Source organism: Anas platyrhynchos, chromosome 7 (genome assembly GCF_047663525.1).
Source record: "Anas platyrhynchos isolate ZD024472 breed Pekin duck chromosome 7, IASCAAS_PekinDuck_T2T, whole genome shotgun sequence".
Taxonomy (NCBI): domain Eukaryota; kingdom Metazoa; phylum Chordata; class Aves; order Anseriformes; family Anatidae; genus Anas; species Anas platyrhynchos.
The window spans coordinates 28,846,473-28,866,974 of NC_092593.1; the positions used below are offsets into that span (position 1 = coordinate 28,846,473).

Sequence of the window (20,502 nt, forward strand, 5' to 3'; positions counted from 1 at the left end):
ATTTTAGATCTACTTTTGGCTGTAAAACAAATGTCTAGGGAGCACCAAGGCTGGTAAAGCTGGATGAGATGCTCAATACCTTCACCACAAGCCCCGTCTGTTGAGCAGAGCCCCCACCTGCCCCGAAAACGAGGCACTAAGGATAGACCCCAAACATAAGGAGAAAGCAAACACAGATTACTTCTTCACCTGATGGTCTCCGTCTCTGCACCAGCGAGGAATGGTCTGCTGGAAAATGGGTCCAAATTGTGCAGTTTAGGAACAGGCTGTGAGATGTCACAAAACACATTGCAACCAGAAAAAAAAATTAGCACTTCCCTTCTTTTCAGAGCTCAGTACTTTTCTATGCCATTTTCAAATGTACTAACTCAGATTAAAATAATCCACAGGATCTCCCAAATCCATAGCATTCAATAATACCCAGATTTGTGAAGTAAAAAGCAATACATCTTTTCTCTTTTGTCCTGTATAACTTCATGTGAGAAGTTCTGCTGAAGTCCTCCCAGATCACAGCAGCCCCTATTTCACTGAGTGGCTTTAATACCATTCAAGAGCTTCTGAAATTCACAACAGACAAGCTTCCAACAAGACTGTGGAAAACAATTTATTTGACAAATTTCTGAAGTGGACAATTTTAGTAAAACACAGGCATAAAATAAAGGTAACTTGTACAATGGATTTCCGGATACAAAATAAAGAGTTTGGGATGTCAGTACCTGGCAATCACTGTTGCTTTCTCAGAAGCGCATGAATTCGTAGCAAGAGCACCAACAGAAGCACTGAACAAAAATCTCACCCAGCCAAACCACATCTTCAGTGCGGTCGTGGAAACAACTGTGTAAACACCAAGGGCCCACATCACCCATGTAGTGATAGCACCTTTGTCAGTATATCTGTAGGGTGTGATTCAAAGCCCCTGGCAGATAATGGCAGCCTTTCCCTTGACTCAGCTGGGCTGTGGAATAGGCCCTAATTCAATATATAGTGCAGCTAGTGGGTTCCCCTAGGGCCCAGGTGTCTAACTCCTAGATGGTCCTACAGAAACAGCACACCCACAGGGAGCTCGCTGGGAATTAGACAGCTTGGCACTTTTGAAAAATAAAAATAAAAATCCCACTAACTGGGCTCAGAGAGATTTTCCAGCATGGAGTTTGGACCATAAGGCAAGTCATCAGGTTACTTATGAGGTTCCTGGTTTCACTGTAGGACCATGAAACTGGTTAGTGAAGGAGCGTGGGTCTGTAGCTTCTCCGTGGGTCCCCCCTCCCCAGTGGCTGCTGAGCACCTTTCTCTCAGCCGGTGCCCAGGCCCCTGCTCTGGATAGGACTCTCAGGGCTGAGGTGGGCTCCACCACTCCTCTCCAGCCCATCCCTGGGGGTCTGTGTCCCATCCCGTGGCACAGGAGGTGCTTGGAGATGCTTCCAACACCGCCTAGTGCACGGGTGGCTCAGGTAACGAAGTCCAGCCCTTCCCACCCACAGGGGAGATGTGAATCATGCTGGCCAGCTGGGACAACGATCCCCTCTCAAAGCCTGCTGAAGCACGGCCTTGGGTTAGGACCATTGTGAGCTGGGCAAGCGCTCAGCTTACATATGGATGAAAGAGGCAAATGAAGAAAAAAAACTGTATCTAAAAAGGGCATAATCAACCTTGCAAGACCAAGCAAGTCCTTAGTGGTGCAACACACCTCATCCTGGTTCTTTCCTGGCAAAAAAACAGTGGGATGAGGTTGCTTTCAGTGGGGCTTATTGCTAGGTGTACTGGTGTTTGCCGGCTGCAGGGAGCAAGGCACGGGTAGTCACAGGGCAGGGAGGCAGCTTGAGGCTAAGAGGAAGAAGTGCAGACGAAGAAGCAGGTGGAGAAGGAAGGGGACTGCACAGACAGGCTGCGGCACAACAGCTATCTGTATAGACGCAAGTTCCTCAGGTGGGTCAAGAATACTGTTAATCTTTTGGCTTTTGTTGTTTTTCATGTTTAGGTGAGAGAGAAGCAGGCACGGCCCTGGTAGAAACCCGTGCGGCTGCTCAGTTAACAGCGATCTTCCTGGAGACAGTTTGGTAGAAGACGCCGCGCAGCAGGGAGGTGTAGTCGGGCACGCGGAACAGGTGGCGCTCCCCGTAGGCAATGTCGTAGTCTGCGCTCTTCCCTGTGACCAGGACACGGACATTGGGCTCGTTGACTTGGCTGCCCACGGCCAGCACGTAGATCTCGATACCGGCCTGCTGAACCCCCTGCACAGTCCTCTCGATGGCCCTGGCGGTGATCCCCTGCGAGTTGCCATCAGAAAACACCAGCACCTTCTTCTTCGCCCCGGGACGGGAGGAGCGCTGGTACACGCTCATGATGTACTCCAGAGCGGCGTTGACATCTGTGGCGTCGTTCATGAACTCCATGTTGTCGATGGCTTTGGCGATGACCGTGTAGTTACGCTGAAACGGGACTTCGACCTTCTGCTGGTTTTTCCCGCTGTACTGGACCACCGCCACACGCACGGAGTCTTCGGAGGGCTTGCTGGCCTCCAGGAAGCGCTCCGCCAGCCGCTTCACAAAACTCTTGGTGGTCTCGAAGTTCTTGCTCCCCACACTGGTGGAGCTGTCCACCAGCAGCATGATGTCCGCCTGGTTGGTGAAGGTGACTGCGTAGGGACAGACCAGGGCTCGTTACACTGCTCTTCTCCTCCTGCCTCTTCCCGTGGGAAGCCGGTGTGGTCACCAGCTGTCTCGCATGCTTCCTGCTTTGCTAGACTTAGGAAATCCCCAGCCTGTGGGGATTTGCTGCCTTGGTTTCCCCTACCCCAATGCTGTCCCTCACTTGTCCTTTTACCCCTTCATTCTTTCTTTTATTTGGTTTATGGCAGGCTGCATTCCCAGGTACTTATATCTGGCTTAGACAATCTAGCGACTCTTGTTATTTAATTCAGCGGATGTTTTCCTTGACTTACACTGTCCCTTCTTGGAGAACCACGTCCTCTACCGAGGCTGGCCTGTTTCCATGGTGAGTCTAAGGATTGTATATGCTTCTGACTATGAGATGTATCTGTCTACATTCCTCTTTTCAACCACCTTTCCCAAATATCCTGTCACGGTGCTGATTTTCCTGTGTGCTGCATCGCAACAGATTTCATTACTTGCCTCATCTAAAGCTTGCAAGGTCTAAATCTGGCACAGGCTCCTGTCCAGGCCTAAGGCACCAGAGAAGCCATTGTCCAAGCTTTTTTCACCCCTGTCCCTCAGGTTTTTGGGCTGGGGTGTCCACAAGAGACCCCCTGTGTGCCTGGCAATGCGTGCTCCTGCAGCAGAGCCCAGACTCTGTGTTCCTACACACATCAACTGCCAATCCCCACACCACAGCACCCACGAGCCCTTTGCGTGCTTTATGGCATGAAGAGCAGGTACTTACTTGGGCAGGTGTAGTCCGGACATTTCTTCTCTGTTAAGAAAATTAGAAGGAGTAATGTTAGCAGCTCACCTAGGAAAGTTGCTTCTTCTGTAGCTCAGCTTCTCACAGAGCCAGAGTAGGGAAAAATGCTTGCTTTGGTTGCAGCCACATTGTGCAAGGTGTTATGCAAAGCTTGCACGTGCACCAGAGAGTGCAGAGGTGCGTGCTTGAAAGATGCTGTGGACAGAGATGTCCTGCAGCAGGTGAGGACTTGGATGTGGCTGCAAAGTGTTCCGAGACACGAGACATCATCCTTGCTGCTCATTAACTAAACTTTGACTATCGTTCTCTTCCCTCAATACCTGAGTACAATTTGAGAGCATGACCAGGGAAAAGCAGGGAGTTATCATCCCTCACTCTTTGGCTTCCTCAGCCCTCACTATGTTCCTTATTGTCTCCAGCCAGAGGCCTACTGCTTCTGCAGCTTTCTAGGGGTGAGGAGCAAGACAACAGCCTGGGGCTATGGCATCCCACACACCCAGCTGCCCCTGCATGAGGTTTTCACCAACCTCGACAAACGTATGAGGTGATGTTCTGCAAGAAGGAGTCATCCAGGAGCTCGGCATAGTTGTCCCTCTGAATGGACAGTCCTTGTCTTGTAGGCATGCCTAAGCAAGCGATGTCGTTCAGTTGATCTGGGTTCGGGTTGTTCCGGAAAATGTCGCCTATCCCAAGGGAAACCACCTGCAGGAAAGTTAGAGTCTATCACTGGCACCTAATGCATCCATAATCCTGAGTGCCTGTCACTGCACGAGACAGCTTCTAGTGACACGTGTCCTGTCTTAGGTAGCAGAGGCATGGAGACCCCCAGGGAGCCTGCACTACTCTGATGCACGGCCTGTTCCCTGCCAGCCCCCCGTGCCACCGTGCCCTTACCGGGGTGACCTCGCACAGGGAGGTCAGTGGGGTACGGTCCCGCAGCGTGTCCGAGCGTCCGTCCGTGATGACGATGGCCACGTTGTTGTTGGAGGTGAACCTCCGCAGCAGGTTGTCCTTGCTGAACTGCAGGGCTTCTCCCGTGTGGGTGCCCCCAGCTATCCATTTCAGGTTCTTGACTGCCCTGCAAGCAGAGACACCAGTGAGCCTGCCATAACACCCTGTGGATATCACGGGGACAGCTAGGAACATGCATCTCGCTGACACACCGACATGCTTGCATGCAAGGCAGGGCAAAATCCTGCGTGCACGGGGCTTTGGGCAGGTAACTGGCAAGCTCCTTGGCCTCAGCACAACCTACAAAGCCACCATCCACTAGAACATTCAGCAGCTTTGCATTTGCAGGCAGTGCTGGCCTGAAGGTGGAAGATGGGATGCGAGCACGGTGTGCCAAGACCCTACAGACTCACTGTTTGAGTGCCCCGATGTTGTCTATGTTGGCATCCCCCATGGCCACCAGCTCCTGCGTGTTGTTGTGGCTGTACTGCACAACGCCCACTCGGGACTCCCCGGGCTCAAACTGTTGGAGAGAAACAGAAGCCATTTAGGGCCAGGTACCTCCAGAGGCCCTGGAGGGCTCAGAAACCTGCTGAGAGTTTCATGCTCAACGTCCTCACGGTGGGCACTGCTGCTGCTCCTCAGGGGCACTACTTATTCCAGACAGGAGCAGGTGGGGCCCAGTGAAACAAGACCCAAAACCAGGTTTCCCATCTTGGTGGTCTCAACACAAAAACAAACAAACAAACAAACAAAAAAAACACACACACACACAACAAGCAAACTTGCTTTTTTTCTTCAATAGTAGTTTTTCTGCCCATCATTAATCTTTCAGGCTTTTTACTGGATCTTTACCAGCCAGAGACCTGCGTGCACCCAAAGACATGTCCGAGAGCAGGTCATCATATATTTACAGCCCTTGTGCTATGGATCACTCTTTTGGGCTGCAAAGATACCTTTACTAATGTACTTAACTGGAAACCTTAATTGAAACCTGGGGGCAGGCAAGGCTGCCTGGGGGCTACAACACCTTGTGTGTGATCCACTCCAGACACCTGAAATGCTCATCAGGACAAGGAAGAGACCAAGAAACTGATTGATTGGGCAAACAGGGAGCTGTCTGTTCCAGGGCACAGAGGAATAATTCATAACTACCACAGAGTCTTGCTGCCCGGAGAGGGTGACACACATGTATTTTGGGACAACAAATTCTGCGAACTCCTCCTACAAATCTGGGAGGAATCGAGACCCACCCTGGTTATGTGCTTGAAGCTGAGCCTTGTGGAGGCATCTCCCTGTTTTTCCAAATACAGTGAAAAATAAATGCATCCTAGCACTCGGAGGAAACCTCACCTTCACGCGCTCATCCTTGCTTAGGCGGTCAATGACTTTGATGATGAAGTCCTTGGCAATCTGGAAATTCTGCAGGCCAATGCTCTCTGAGCTATCCAACACAAAGAGGAGGTCGACAGGACCACACGTGCACTCTGCAGCAAAGCACAGGCATGGGAGGGCTTGTGGTTCCTCTCTGAGCTGCTCTCAGAGCAAGGAGGCACGCCCAAGCAAGCAGCTGATGTCTGCTGTTAGTCCTGAGTGGACCCACCAAAGCCCAGTGCAAAATCAAGTGGCAAAATAGCTGCATAGGAGCGATGAGAGCCAGTTTAGTAGTTTTTCCATTTACTGTTTCTCAGTACTGGTTGTAAGACACGTAACACTGCCAAGCTGTGAGTACCCATAAACCACCCAGTAACTATTTCCAAAACCCGTTTCCTCAGAAGCCTCCTCACTCCTTCCACTTGCCCAGCCCAGGAGGACAGAGGTGACACTGGTGGGCTGGAGGAGGCTGACTCAGCTTGCTCTCCCCTCTTGCCTGCGGCTGACGGACATCACGCACCCTGGAACCTTGCTTCAAGCTTTTTTTTGGCTTGCAAACCCTACCCATGCAGACAGTATCATGGAAAAAAAAAAAAAAAAGGCACATTTCTCTGCAGACCAGCATGGGATTTGGGTGAAAGCAACAGAGCTGGATGCACACCATGCCCTGAACTGACTTTCCTCCCCATTGCAGAAAGGGTGGAGAGCATCTGCCTGCAGTCTTGCTGGCACAGGGCACCTCCACAGCCATTTTCCATGACTGTAGGACCAGCCACAGCTGATTTTGGAGGGGAACTTACTGTCTTCCCCTGCCTCCCTCCTGCTCAGTCCTCCTGGGCTCCCACCATCCCTCCACAGCACAAGGCAAGGAAAGGGGAAAAGGCAAGGGAAAGGGAGAGGAGGAAGCAAGGAGAAGCGCAAGCAAACATTTGCAGAACGACTTTGCCAAGTAACACTCACCACAGCAAGCTAGAGGAGAAGGGAGAGAAAGAGAGACCATTAAAATGTTGCAGATGAAGATTTTTCATACACTAACACAGACTGCAGGTCTGTGTTTCTGCAACACAGATTATCCAGGCTCCTACTTGTTTGTGGAGGTTTCCCTCATGTTTGGCATGCCCAGATCTCTCTCCTGTTCCAGATCATGATGCCTGACCCAAACCACTGCACAAAGCAGAGCTGTTTCTGCACACACACAGCTGTATTCTTACTTAAACAAACAAATCCCGGAGGGACTGAGTAAACTGTTTGCATGTGGAGCTCACATCCAGTCCCCTAAGCACCCTGTGCTGTTCCAGCACTTCATGACTGGCTGAGGGCTGGGACCCCCCTGAGGCGAGTCCCTGCTGCAGCTCCCCCATGGCAGGACATGGGGACCTCGGGGTGCTTGGGTGCCACCCCTCACCCAGTGAGGAGCCAAGCAGGGCAGGGGGAGCAGCACAGGGATACTCACAGCACATCTTCATGATGATGTCCAAGATTTCACATTCCTGAAAACAGAGATGAAGAAACTCTTAGTGTATCGGCAGGGGCAGCTGCCTGTCCCCCACGTGCTGCTGCCCACCGCCCCTGCTGTTGCTGTGTGTTGCTTCAAAGCAAATCCTGGTCTGGGAACTAGCGATGTGCAAGTGGGGCTGCTCCCCTTGGAGCAGGCAAGGACTAGGCTTTGCCAGCAGTGAAGTGCACCCATTACACTGCCCATGCAGAAGAAGCTGCATGGAAAGTCCTGGCTCACCACCCAGCTTGCTGGACCTTTCCTCCATCCATAGTGGTTGCTCTCGTTATGAGCTTACCACAAGGTGGGGAGACCTGAGTCCTGGTGACACCATGGTCAGTGCATGTCCTTGCTTGGTGGGCAAATGTCATGGCACTCAAAGCAAAGAGGAATGGCCAAACTGGGAATAATACCAGTCTTCCCACTCCTGTCAGAGTGGAAGTTTTCACTCTGCAGAGGGGACTCAATGGTGACAGAAAGGAGGAAACCTGGCCAGGGAGCCTCACTAGGACAGTGACAGGGGCAGCCACCACCCCACCTGGGAGCACAAGGCTCCCCAGCAGTGGTCTCCAGAAGCACAGACCCAGAGAACAAGCAGTACCCCAATCCTGTCCCACTTACATCTGGTCCTGGAGGTCCCACAGGTCCGGGTGGCCCCTGTCAAACAGAAGCATTGAGTTAGAGCATTTACAAGAGCAGGCAGCCCTATCTTCAGCGAGAGGTAACAATATCTTGCCAAGCAATGCAGAGGCTGGAAACATTGCTTGGCTTCCCAAATCCTGAACTTTGGGCAGGTGCATCTGCTTGCTCACAGAGAAGGCGACCTGCCTCACACACGGTGTGTCTGCTCAGCTCTGCATTGCCCCCACAGCACCCAGCTGGCGGGTGATGAGGAGACAGCAAGTCACTCTCCTTCAGCCACATATATATGCTGTGCTGATCAGTGCAAGCCCTTCCAGGATCCTTACTTACCGGGAGGCCTTCAGGACCCCTATGGCCTTTCGCTCCTTTGCTGCCCCTGGGGCCAGGTGTTAGGTTCTGGATTTAAAACAGAAACAAAATTCACAAATCCATCTGTCAGAGTGAGGTCCAGCACCTTCCCCTTCCAGATGCCTGCTGAACCCTACTGAGCAATATTACCATGGAAAAGTTAACTGAGAATTCTGTGCCCAAGCAAGCAAGTTAGGACAGGCACTAGGAAAATCTCTCTCCATGGGACAATGATGCAGCAGAAAGCAAACGTCAGTGCTATCTGGAAGCATACAACACCAAGTGTGGATGACACCTGTCTCAGCCTAACAGACCTGAAGGTTTGCTGGCAATAAGCTGTAGGATGCAAAGCAAACATCTAGAGAGCAAAGGGCACTTACGGTCTTACAAAATCTGATGAGCTCTTACCCACAGGCAAGGTAGCTCTAGATCCAGCCCCAAACTCCTACACCCTGCTCACACAGAGAAGTCATACAGCTTTATAAAGATTACTCACATCGTTGCCAGGGTCTCCAGCTTCTCCTTCATCACCTTTAGGGCCAACGTAGCCTTTTGTTCCCTGAAAAATAACAGAAGAAGCTTCTGTATGGAAAGCAGTCAGTGAGATTGGTGCAGGGACCTTGTGAGAGCTGGCTTGGGGAGGAGGCAGAGAGCTATCTGTAGGCTCCCTAGCACCAAATTTCAGTGTTATTAAATGAGAGACCTCCTTAGGTGGCTTTCACTATCATAGCTGCTGTCATAGCTACTTCCAACCCCAGCTGCTGTCCCTGGGTGTTACGACCAGTGCACCAAGGCAGGACACTTTCATGGGAAGCATCCACTGCAGGGATAGATGGGCATAAGATAAACAAGTTCTGGGTGAGCAGGCTGCTTCAGGGAGCCCATTTCACCATGCAGCAGGCAGAGAGGCTCTACAAGCCAAACTACCACCAGAAGACACTGGCCTGGATGATCTCTGTTAGGTGCAGGATGAAACATCACACTTACATTAATGCCAGGTTCCCCTCTGTCTCCTTGCTGCCCCTGGGAATGAAGAAAAGGATGTATGTTAGGTCAGGGAGGCAGAAATAATGGTACTGTGGTTTCAAAGCAGCACATGAAACTCACAGGAGCGCCTGGGAATCCAATGGTGCCATTACCAGGTTGGCCATCCTCACCCTGCGAAGGAAGAGAGAAATAGGTGAGACAACGTGAAGTGGTAAAACCACCACACAAGCAGACCCCTTGGATAGCACAGCAGAAGGGGGAACTGGGACACGAACTGCCAGTACATCTCCTGAAGACTAAATATTTGTCTATGTTCTTTATTTTAAAGGAAAAAGGAGAAGAGCGAGCTGCAGCAGGGAGAAAGGGAAGCCCCAGAAGCTCTGTGGGTGACACGGTGCCTCTCAGAGATCGGGATATGATCACAGGCTGGGAACACTGGGCAGTATGAGAGCTGCTGCTGGAAAGTACATCCAAGTCACAGCTCTTTGAACTTGTAGATGTGCACCACATGTGTTCAAAGGAAGTTGCTTGCAACTTTTCCCAACACACCTTAGCTGTGTTGGAGTGCTATTTCTTTCCTCTCTGACCAGGACCATGCTGTGTGCAACGAGCCAGTTGTAGACCTTTTCCATGCTGCGTGCAGTCACCCCAAACAAACTCCACTCACCCTTTCTCCCATCAGGCCAGGATCTCCAGGCAACCCAGGTGCTCCAGGCAATCCCTTTGGGCCCTGGAAGGAGCAAAAGGAGCAGTCAAGCATTGCCCACCATCCCTTGGGCAATCCCTTGAGGTGTCCGTCAGGAAGCTAGCACCTAGCTTTGTACCCACAAAGGCTTCCTAAGGCCCGTGGGGGCTGGGGACAGCCCTAACGGGCAGCATCTCCTGCTTTCCCCTTAATTCCCTCCTCCCAAGATGATGAAGCAACACTGACCTCATTGCCGCGGGGGCCGTCGTCTCCCCTGTAACCCTTGGGTCCTGGTGGTCCACGTTCACCCTAGGAGAACACAGAGAGCTCTCACCACAGGGCTTTGCCCTTGGCATTGCCCGTGCTGGGAAGGGCTGGTCTTCTCATTTCCAAGCATGGTGGTGAGAGTTGCCACCCCCTGCCTGTCCACGGCTGGGTAGCCACACAGCTCCCAGTGCCCAACCAAGGCAGCCCCATGTGGAGCTGGTGTATGGCCAGTCCACAGCTGGTGGAGGCAGAAGAGCTGTTCTGTACTGATGAGGTTTTGGAGGAGTGGGATGCTGTCTTTGCACATTGCTCAGTGCAGCCCAGTTTGCAGCCGCTGTCTCTCACCACCCAGAAGCCGAAGAAGCACAAGTCCCATCCAGCTGCCCCTCCTGCTCCTCTTCACGCTGCTCTTCCAAGGAACAGCACGCAGAGGACTTCAAAATTACGTAGTGCAGTGCAGAGCACGAGGCTGCCTAAAGGCATGTGACCCTTTTATCTGCACAAAAGCCCCAAAGGGGGAAAGCTGGGAAGGAGGGGTGGGAGCTCATGACCATTCACACCAGCCAAAGCTGGATCCCAGACAAACTTGGCTCACATTGACTGTAGGTGACCCGTGTAGCAAACAAGTCCAAACCCCTTGCGGCCCTGTAGGGGTTTATGAAGACAGAGGATTTGGGGTTGGGAAGTCTTTAATAGCTCCCCGATCACTTTCCTTGTGGGTGCAACAAGAACTGCAGCAGGAATGGGCACCACAACCAGGAGGAGGTGGACCACCAAACCTGCCCAGAAGGTCAGGGATGAGAGCACGGACCTTTAGCTTCTCTCACAGACAGAAGAGGGGTGAAACAGGGCCACAGGTTAGCGGGAGCCCTTTCTCCTTGCCAAGCAAAATGATCTCCTTAGAGAGAGCCAGAGCTTGCAGATAACATGGCTTCAAAAACACTCACATTTGCCAAAGTCCTTCCCTTGCCCAAGCCCAATTACACATTCATTTTTAATTTGGCCAAGCAAAAACATTTTTTCCTTGGTTTACGGGAAAACAACATCTTTGCTTTGCAACTGCTTTTGAAATCTTGCAATCTCCCTGGAGTGAGAGGGGCGCTGGGGCGGCCGCAGTTCTGGGGAAGGCACCCGCTCTGCTGCCGTGGAGGCCGGGTAGCAGCCTCCTTCCCCTCCTCCCTGCCAGTGACAGTGGGCTGGAGGCAGGATTTTGCCCAGCCTTGTGCCCCAGCATGCTCACATCGCTTTGGCCCCCAGGCTTGTATCAAATCTTCACCTGAACTCTGGTTTCTTCTGCTTCAAACTGGTGGTGAGCCTCCCTGCTCCTCTGGTGCCAACCTGCGGCACCAGCCCATGGCGCACACACCCAGCAGCTGCCTTCCAGCCAGCACCATCTCCTGCCTCAGCACCCGAGCTGAGTGCTGCCTTGCACTCTTTGGTTGTGGAAGAACGTAGCTGGGCTAAGGACAGAAGGATCTGGGCAATTCTGGGTGAGTTCAGTGCTCTTCATGAGCACAAGGCAGGGGTGCCGTGGGGTGGCCCATGTTGGTGACAGCATGAACCCAACAGCAGCCCCATGCTACAGATCTCCTTCAGGGCTCTTCAACAGTTGGTCAAACACCTTTTTCTGCCCTTCTTAGGCTGGAGGTAGCCAGCTCTGCTCTGCAGAAAGCCAGCGGGTTCTTGGGTGCACAAGGACAAGTGGACCCCAGAGCAGGAGGGCTGGACCTCATGGTGAGCAGACCTGGGGAGCAAGCGGCTTTGGAACAGATGGTTTGCAGATATGAAGGGTGCTGGTGACACTGTGAAGGCCCCGCTGGGCTGTCCCTGCTCACATGTGATGCCTTATCAACTCGCATGGCCAAGGCCAGCAGCGTCTGGTCCCAGGCCTGAATACTTGGTGCGCTGCCGCAGCTCGCACTTGCCAGCTTCCAAATCTGCCTGTCAGATGTGTTGACATCCGTTTCCACAGAACTGGTAAATGACCTAGAGGTTTCTCTGTCCCCAGCCTAGCAGCCAAGTCTCCATTTTCTAGCTCTGTTCATGTTCTCTTAGAGATCCCGGCCCCTCTGCGCTGCTTTTGCTGCCTTTCCTGGAAAGTGCTGAGACCGTGCCCCAGGATGCTGTGGCACCAGTTAAGCCCAGTCTGCAGCGTCCTTGCTCCCCAGTGCACTCCCACAGGGGATCCAGAAGGCTGATCCAGAGCCTTACCTGGTCACCGGATGGTCCGGGGGGTCCGTCCTGACCTTGGTTGCCGGGTGGCCCAGGCTCTCCCTGAAAACACACACAGAGGGCATGAGAAACTGAGAGGGGCACGTGTAGGGTGTGATGGGACCTGCACGTGGTGGGCAGCAGTGGGAAACCTGGCCGTGGGTGTTTCTGCAGCATGAACTGCAAGACAAGCATCGTAGTGCGAGGCACTGCTCTGCCTGCAGCCCCGCTGGGAAGGGAGGTGCTCAGAAACTCCCCGGGAAGGTCACACCTGACTTAAAACACTGAGGAAAGCGGCCGAAAGCTCGGCAACCCGAAGCTCTCCTTTGCAAGCTAGAAGCTCCCATCTGCCTAGGCCAAACGGTAAATACAAAATAACTTCCAAAGGGCCCTGGATGCTGGTGGAGACGTTTCTGGCTAGGTTGCTGAACCTCGTGCTTGAGCTAAGACTTGGACTGAAGCAGCCCACTGTCTGCTGAACCATTTAACTCCAGGACACTGGCGTGCCTTCATCTCCCACGCACATCTGCCCTGCACAGTGATGCTGCCGTGCTTCCCTGAGCAGAAGCAGGGAAGGAGAGGCTCCCAGCTCCTGGCTCCTTTGGCTTCACACATCCCCACCCCACGCAGCCCCGTCCCCTTTCTCCCGGCAATGCTGGGGCAGGGCTGGCCGCCAGCCCCGGCCCTGCTGCCCCACGCAGTGGTGGCACCTCTGACATTTGCCACATGCTTTTTTTTCATCTGTCCTGTCCCACTCAGGGCTCCTGCTCATCCTTCCCACGCTCACATTGGGTGACTCAGCCCCGGCAGGCACAACAAATATTTTCCCAGTGACTCCCCCCCGGCTGCCACAGCGCTCACCCCCGGCAGGGGTGTCCTGTCCTCACCCAGGTACCCTGTGCCCCCCTTGCTGAGTCCCCGGTGCCTGCACACCCCCTGAGGAGGACACCTTGCTGCTTTGCTCCCCACCAGCTGCTCCACGCCTGCTCTTGGCTCTCCGGGCACGCTCTGGATTTTGGCTGTTTGCTGCTCAGCCACCAGCATGAAGGGACAATTGTTGGGGATGGCATCAGGTCCCCACCAGGCTGGCAGGTGCATGCACCAAGCTTGCCCACTGGCCCACAGGCTGGCCCAGGCAGCCACTGGCCACCTATTTCAGCCCTGGCTGCCCAATGTTCCCCCCCCTTCACACAGACACCCACAGCCACCCCCCGGCAGCACTTACGGGATCTCCTCGTGGACCACGGTCTCCTGGCGAGCCTGGGGCGCCTCTTTCTCCATTGCTGCCCTGCAAGGAGATGGTGGGAACACAGGTTCAGGACACACTCCTGGTCCTGCAAACCCCACCTTCATCACCTGCCCCAGCCCTCCTCCTCCTCGGCAGGTCCCAGCCCCTTTCGGTGCTCACCCTCTCTCCAGGAGGACCGTCCGGGCCCGGGGAGCCCTCGTCCCCCATCTCCCCTGTGGGTCCGGGCTCACCCCTGTTGCCAGGAGCACCCTGCAAGAGCAAGCAAGACCAGAAAAATCAGTGGGTTTTGGAGCAAAGCCCCATGTGCCAGCGGGGCCAGGGGCAAGCTCAGCTCTGGGGCCAAAAGTGGAATGGGGACTTCACACCAACCTTCTCTCCAGGGCTGCCGGGGATCCCCTGCCGGCCGGGCTTTCCATCTTCCCCAGGCTCCCCCTGCACAAGGACACAACAAGACAGGGTGAACAAGGACACATCAGTACCAGCAGGTGGGTTTTGGTTCCGTGCTGAGGAGGCTTGAGCCCCCCTATCCTCCACAGCTCACGGAGGGCCCCAAGCCCAGCAGGTGCCTCCGTGCCCCCCTCCAGGTGTGAGCCACCATTTCAGAGCAGCCCCCCAGCACTTCCAGGCTGCTTGTGGCAGGCTTGCAGGCACCCACAGGAGCAGCCTGGAGTGTGCCATGCACAGCTCACGTCTTGCCAGCCTGGCCTCACCGAGGGTGAGGGGCAGCATCCTCCAGCAGGGCCTTGCCCCCAGGCAGCACAAGGAAGCCAGTGATGGGTCCGTCACTGCCTCTCTTGGCTAAAGCTGGGCATCTGCCTCTTCTGGACAAGCCCACGGGTTTTTCCCCATCTCCAGAAAGGGAATTTTTCTTCTTCTCGAAGGTGGGAGCCTGCCCAGCACCGCTCCTCCCACACCTGGCTGGGCGCAGCAAGGGCAGCCCCATGGCCCCCCCGGCTGGGTACCACGGGCTCACCTTTCCTCCCTTGGGTCCGTAAGCACCGGGATCACCCTTTGGTCCGGGTAGGCCTTGAGTTCCCTGTTGAAAGCAAAGAACAGCGTCACTGAAAACGAATCCAGCAGCACTACCTGCAGGAAATGGCACGGAGAGAGCGCCCTGGCCCCTAGCCCCTCAGTGGGGAGCATGGGGGGTACAGGTGCTCGCCGTGACAAGGGGGTGGCTGCGTCAGACAGTGGCTGCTTTAGGGAAACGCTGCAGAACTGAGGAAAAGGGCAGAAAAGGAGGTTGCTGGACCACAGCAGAGCACAGGGATGGCTGCACACGCAGAGGTGCGTTTCCGAGTATTTCCAAGCAAGGGGAACCCGCGGGGTACGTACATCGAATCCAGGAGAGCCTTTGCAGCCAGGTAGCCCGGGGTATCCAGCTTCTCCCTGTGGGACAGACAAAGCAAGGGCTGCTGTGAGTGGTGCCTGCAGGATGCCCCTGAGCATCTGGGGCAGGGACACTGCTGCAGGGGATGAGCCCCAGATGGGGAGCTGCCTTCATTCCTGGCCCCCACAGTGGTTTTGGGAGGTGTCTGGGCAAAACCCAGGGTCCTCAGGCTGAGCAAGGGGCCCCAAGGGGACGTTTACCTTCATGCCATCGATGCCGTCGATCCCACGCTTGCCCTTCTCACCCTAAAATGCAGATAGGAAGCCATGAAGAAGTGATTTGCAAAGACCCTTCCTCCCCAGCACCCCAAGCATTAACGGGGAAGAACAAGCGGTGCAAAATCTGACCTTGGCTCCTTTGGCTCCTCTTGATCCCTGAAAAAGGAAGGAGAGAGGTCAGACCCCACGCGGAGCACACCCGTCCCCTCACCACGCTGCCACCCCCATGCTGGCTTGGCCCCAGGTGTAGGTGTTCCTACAGCCCCGCACACCACCGGTGCCCCCGTTGTGCCCAACAGGTAAGGTGCTTGCTGGCTCCCTGTGGTCACATCAGCCTCAAACTGGTTGTCTTGGCTGGATAGTGGTACTTCCAGGGGGGATGGATGGATGGATGCACAGACATGGGTGTGTACCCAGGCCTAATGCCAGGCAGCCCCAGTGCACAGCCAGACAAGGAGGGGGCACTGAGCGCCCCCACGTCCTTGCTGCACTCACCTTTTCTCCTCGACTTCCTTTGTCACCCTAGCGATGAAAGAAGAGAGAAAAAACAGAGGATGAAGATGCTGGCAGCACGTGGCCCATCCAGAAGCCATGCCCACCACCCTGCAGCCCCACATACCTTCATTCCTTGGTAGCCAACAGGTCCCATGTCCCCTGGCCTGCCCTGGAGGACAGAAACATGGAGTTATGGAGGCACAAGCCATCAGCAAGGGGGCTGGTCCCCCTGGGCTCTCCACCCAGGGCCAGACCCACCTTGTCCCACACACACTCTCCAACATTTAAAACAAAATTTTGTAACACCTCTTGGCAAGACCCCCTTATGGGATGGGCTTCTTGGCCCCAAAGGCCATGCTGTCCCCTCCTCCAGCCCTCGCCCCTGACCTCCTCCTCCTTTGCCTGGTCTGGTGGCATGGGATGCCTTCAGGGGTGGAGGGGAGCTGCTGGCACCTCCAGCATCCCCAGCCCTTCCCAATGTGCTTGGGGCCACGTCATTTGGGATGAAGGTGAAGGGCAGAAAATCCTTGGGAAAGGAAAAAACATGTGCATGCCATGAGGTTTCCAAACCGAGCATGCACATGCTGAGTAACTGCACACTCGTGTGTGGGAGAAACATCTCCCAAAATAAACGTACCTAGTAAAAAAAAGGGAGGAGGAGGAGGAAAATAGTTTCCTTATGCTATTAGCTTCTTATTTACTGGAGGTTTCCCCGTAACACTGCGGTGCTTGTGTTGTCGGAGGACACAGGAGGGAGCCCGGGGTACACCCCGTGAGTCAGAGAGGTGTCCTGAAGGAGGGGCGGCTGCTTTGGGCGAGGAACAAGGAGGCCTTGTAGTGCCAGAGGAGAAGGGGCTGCCCACTGGGAGCCCTGGCCGATGCAAGGGGCTGGCCCTGTGTCACCATCCTCCCGGGGACAGCTGGCCAGGACCCCACCATGGCAATGGGGATGGTGTGGGGATGGGGAGTGCAAAACTGGGGGCTGGCATCAGGTGCAGGTCCCCATTACCCTGCCAGTGAGGATGTGCCTGAGAGCTCTGCCTGAGAGTCAATAAAAAGCCCCTGAGCGGAGCCACCAAGTCCAGTCCTTTACTTACGGGCTCTCCAGCATCTCCTTTCGGACCGGGAAGACCTGGCTTGCCTCTTTCTCCCTGAAATACAGGACAGAAATACAGTTAGTGGATCAAAGTGAGCTGATCCCCCCCCTCCAGGAGTGAAACAGGACTGCAAGGAGAGCAGGGGGGTGGTAGCAGCAGTTCCCCACGGCTGCAGGGAGCAGAGGCTGCATGGGACAGCAGTTTCCAGCGCCTTGCCCAGCAGGCAAGTGGTGTCCCGCTGGTCCCCGAGCATCCCCACGGAGCCCGTCCCCCTGTGTTTGGGGGCTGATCCCTCACCTCATAGCCTGGATCGCCGGGAGGTCCAGGGGGCCCTCGGGGAGGCTGCGGGAGAGACTCATGGGTTAGACCGAGCCACTGAGGCACAGCGTGGGGACACAGGGGGAAAGGGTGGAGGCCTGAAAAGAAAACTCACCTGGCACTCGAAGGAGCAGCACTGCCCAAGGGAAGGAGAAAACAGTCAGTGGCAGCGCTGTGCTGGGCTCGGGGGGAGCCCCAAGGCTGGGCAGAGCGGTGCCACCAAGCCCCCGTGTGGCTGGGGGTGGCTGCATGGGGATGGGCACGGGACACGGGGGAACACTCACCGACTGCTCCATGTTGGCTTTCTGCAAGGCAAAAAGTGAAGAAATGAGGGTGGTGAGGGAGGAGAGGGCCCACGGTGGGGGCAGGCTGGGCAGGGGGACAGGCGGTGCTCACAATCATGTCGATGATGGTGTTGATGGTCTCCTCCACGTCGAGGTCCCGGGTCGGCTTCAGGCTGGTGGCGGTGAAGTTGCGGCGGTAGGCATGGTCCGTGGCGATGATGTTGAGCCGCTGGTCCTAGGGGTTGGGGGGCAGAGCAAGACCTGTGGGCACTCCTGTAGGATGTGCCCAGGGGACATGCTGGGGACAGGTGTCCACTGGCCACCCTGGGGACCTGCATCAGCCCTCCAGCACGCTGTCTGTCCCAGAGCCCATCCCCAGGGCAGCTGCGGGGAGCATCCCTGCTGTGCGGTCCCTACCAGGTGGTTGGGAGAGATGGCGACGGAGAACACTTTGATCCCCAAATGTTTGGCTTCATTGGCAGCATCATCCAGGCCACCACAGGGCTCCTTGTACCCCTCCAAGGGGTGTCCATCCGTCACCACGATCAGGTATTTATTCTCCTTGAGATGGGAGCCACTGCAAAGGTTTAAACACTGGGATCAGCGCTGTGAGGGTTGCACAGATTGGGCTGGAGCGCCCTCCACCACAGATTCGGTCCCCGTGCTGGGGACAGCTCCACAGGATGCACGGGGATGTCCCCAGCCACCACCCACCACGGTGCCACCGCCCTCAGCCCCACCGCCATACCCGATGAGCAGGCGCTCGATGCCCTGCTTTATGGCGCAGTCGGTGTGGGTGCCCTTCCCGATGTAGCTGATGGCCGACACGCTGTCCTTCAGCTCGGCCCTGCCGCTGGGCATGGCCGTCAGGTCCTTGATGAGCACCACGGAGTCGCTGTAGTGCAGCGCCCCGGCGTTCCACACCAGGAAGCGGTCGCAGCGAAAGTACCTGCGTGGGGACGTGGGGACATGGGGACACCGGGACATGCACCTTCAGACATCTTCTCCCTGCCCATGAGGGCCTCTCCCTCCATCCTCTCTCTCCTGAACATCGCTGTCCCCTCCATCCCAGCCCACCACACCACCTGGTGGCACCATGGGCAGGTTGGTGGCTCACAGGGGGATGCCCCTGCAGGGAGCGGGGAGCAGCAAGGTGCGCACGGAGATGCTGGGGGTCGTGGGAAGCCCCATCCATCCATCCGTGTGCTTGAAGGGGGTCTCAGGACAAAGCCTCGTTTAGGAGCCAGGCTGCATCAATGGGATGTGCACAAGCACAAGGCTCCTGTTCACGTGGTGCTGACGTGGGGTGGCCCTTCCTGGCCCCCTGCTGCTCTGGGGTTGGTGCACCCACCCCGGGGAAACCAGGGTTAGATCGAGGGCTGGTGGCTGGCAGCAGCCTGGTGGGTGAGGAGCCAGACAAAGGGCTGGGCAGAGGGGTGGAGATGGGGCACCCCACAGGGAGCCCCCAAAACTGTGTTCAACACCTGGGGGATGCAAAGAGGCTGCAAGGGGGTGGGCTCTGCGGGTGCCAGGTTTAGCACAGTGGGTACCCTATGACCACATTGTCCTGGCCCTGCAAAATAACCTGATGGCAGGGCTGGGCCCCCTGCCCTGGGGTGTCCCCGTCCCCCCTCTGCAGCACGTGCAGCGTCCCCAGCCCCCTCTGCTTGGCACAGCCCTGAGAGCCCTCAGCCGCTGGGTACCTCTCGGTCAGCTTGTCGATGAAGCGGTTGGTGAAATCTTTCACTTGTGCCACGAGGTCCCCGAAGGGCTTCACCCTTAGGGCAACGCTCTCAGAGGTGTCCAGGACGAAGAAGAGGTCCACGGGGCAGTCTGGGGGCAGGCAGAGCGGTGTGGCTTGGCATCGCCCCCCCTGCGCCCCAGCTGCCCCCCAGCACACCCGCAGGACGTGCCCTGGGAGCACGGTGTAGCCGTGCTAACCCCACGCGAGACACATGAGAATGCATGTATGGGTACGGTCATTTTTCCTCAGCATTTCTGCTTTGGCATTAATGGTGAGCTGGACTGCATCTGAGCACGTATCCGGAAAACGTCAGTTTGTGCATTCTTTCCCCCCCCCATTTGCATTCAAACTTGCAATACCAGGATTAGTTATTGTTTAAAACAACCAGCGGCTGCACCAAGTATTTAGAAACAAACAAACAAACAAGCAAACAAACAAGACCTCACAGCAACTACCACGGCAAGAAATGAATGCTTTTCCAACACGTCCCGGCACAAATATCATCGCGAAGGAGAGCAAAATTAAAACTGAGCCTCAGCAGCCAGTGCCTGGCCCCACATCCTTCACAAAGCTGCCCCAAGCCCCCCTCCCCAACGGCACCTGGCCGAGGAGAACCAGCCCAAAATGAACACTAAAAGTGGGCACGCCTGGTGGGTGCTCTCCTGGCACATGCTGCCCTGCTCCGTGAGCATGACTCTTCCCAAAATCTGCTGGCCGTGGGGAAGCCGGAGGCCCCCAGACATCTCCACTACCCCAGGGGGAGCACCAGGGACTTTAGCTCCCGCTTACCTTGAGCCCTGTGGAGCTGGGAGGAGATGTCTTGAGCCCAGGAGCCCCCCCGGAGGAGACAGGCGTGCAGCAGCAGCAGCGCGAGGAGCGAGTCGTGCAGCCTCATCTTGCTGGGTTCAGATTCCCATCGAGCTGGGGGCGAGGGGGAGGCAGAGAAAGGCAAGGAGCCGTCAGCAGCCGGGAGAGGCCGGGCTCCAGAGGTGGTTTCAGCGCTTGGGTCCCGGCGAAGGAAGAGCAGGAGGGAGGGCAAGTGCGAGGAGGAGACTTCAGCAGCTGGAGGAGGGACCAGCGGCTGCCAGCGGTGACTCAGAAGCGAGCAGACATTTCTCCTGGCCCCTCTTCGGGCTCGCTGCAGAGCGCTCTGTCCTCCTCAGAGCGCTCCCCAGCTGCCGGAGCTGGGGGTCCTTGGCACCCACCAGCATCCCCCTGCTAAGGAGGGGACCCACCGTGGGGCACCAGGCTTGGTTTGGGAAAAAACACTTTCTTCTGTGGCTGTCAGGGTTTTCAGCTCATCCCAGTCAGGACCCCAAGGGGTGAG

At 55.8% G+C, this 20,502-nt stretch overlaps 1 protein-coding gene across 1 annotated transcript; it reads right to left on the minus strand.

Annotated features, from left to right (window-relative positions):
* Positions 1-589: 589 nt before the first annotated feature.
* COL6A1 (collagen type VI alpha 1 chain) lies at positions 590-20,211 on the minus strand. Its single transcript, XM_005024745.6, has 34 exons — positions 19,965-20,211; positions 19,135-19,264; positions 18,180-18,380; positions 17,849-18,008; positions 17,544-17,666; positions 17,432-17,452; positions 17,263-17,283; positions 17,127-17,171; positions 16,830-16,883; positions 15,857-15,901; positions 15,733-15,759; positions 15,367-15,393; positions 15,220-15,264; positions 14,965-15,018; positions 14,603-14,665; positions 13,999-14,061; positions 13,789-13,878; positions 13,606-13,668; positions 12,381-12,443; positions 10,149-10,211; positions 9,885-9,947; positions 9,338-9,388; positions 9,218-9,253; positions 8,727-8,789; positions 8,213-8,278; positions 7,862-7,897; positions 7,199-7,235; positions 6,706-6,714; positions 5,725-5,858; positions 4,785-4,894; positions 4,315-4,498; positions 3,948-4,122; positions 3,400-3,429; positions 590-2,635 (listed from the first exon to the last, which is right to left on the minus strand). Exons 1-34 carry the CDS (start codon positions 20,068-20,070, stop codon positions 2,025-2,027), a joined length of 3,069 nt encoding a protein of 1,022 aa, XP_005024802.3. The 5' UTR covers positions 20,071-20,211; the 3' UTR covers positions 590-2,024.
* Between the last annotated feature and the right edge of the window lie 291 nt (positions 20,212-20,502).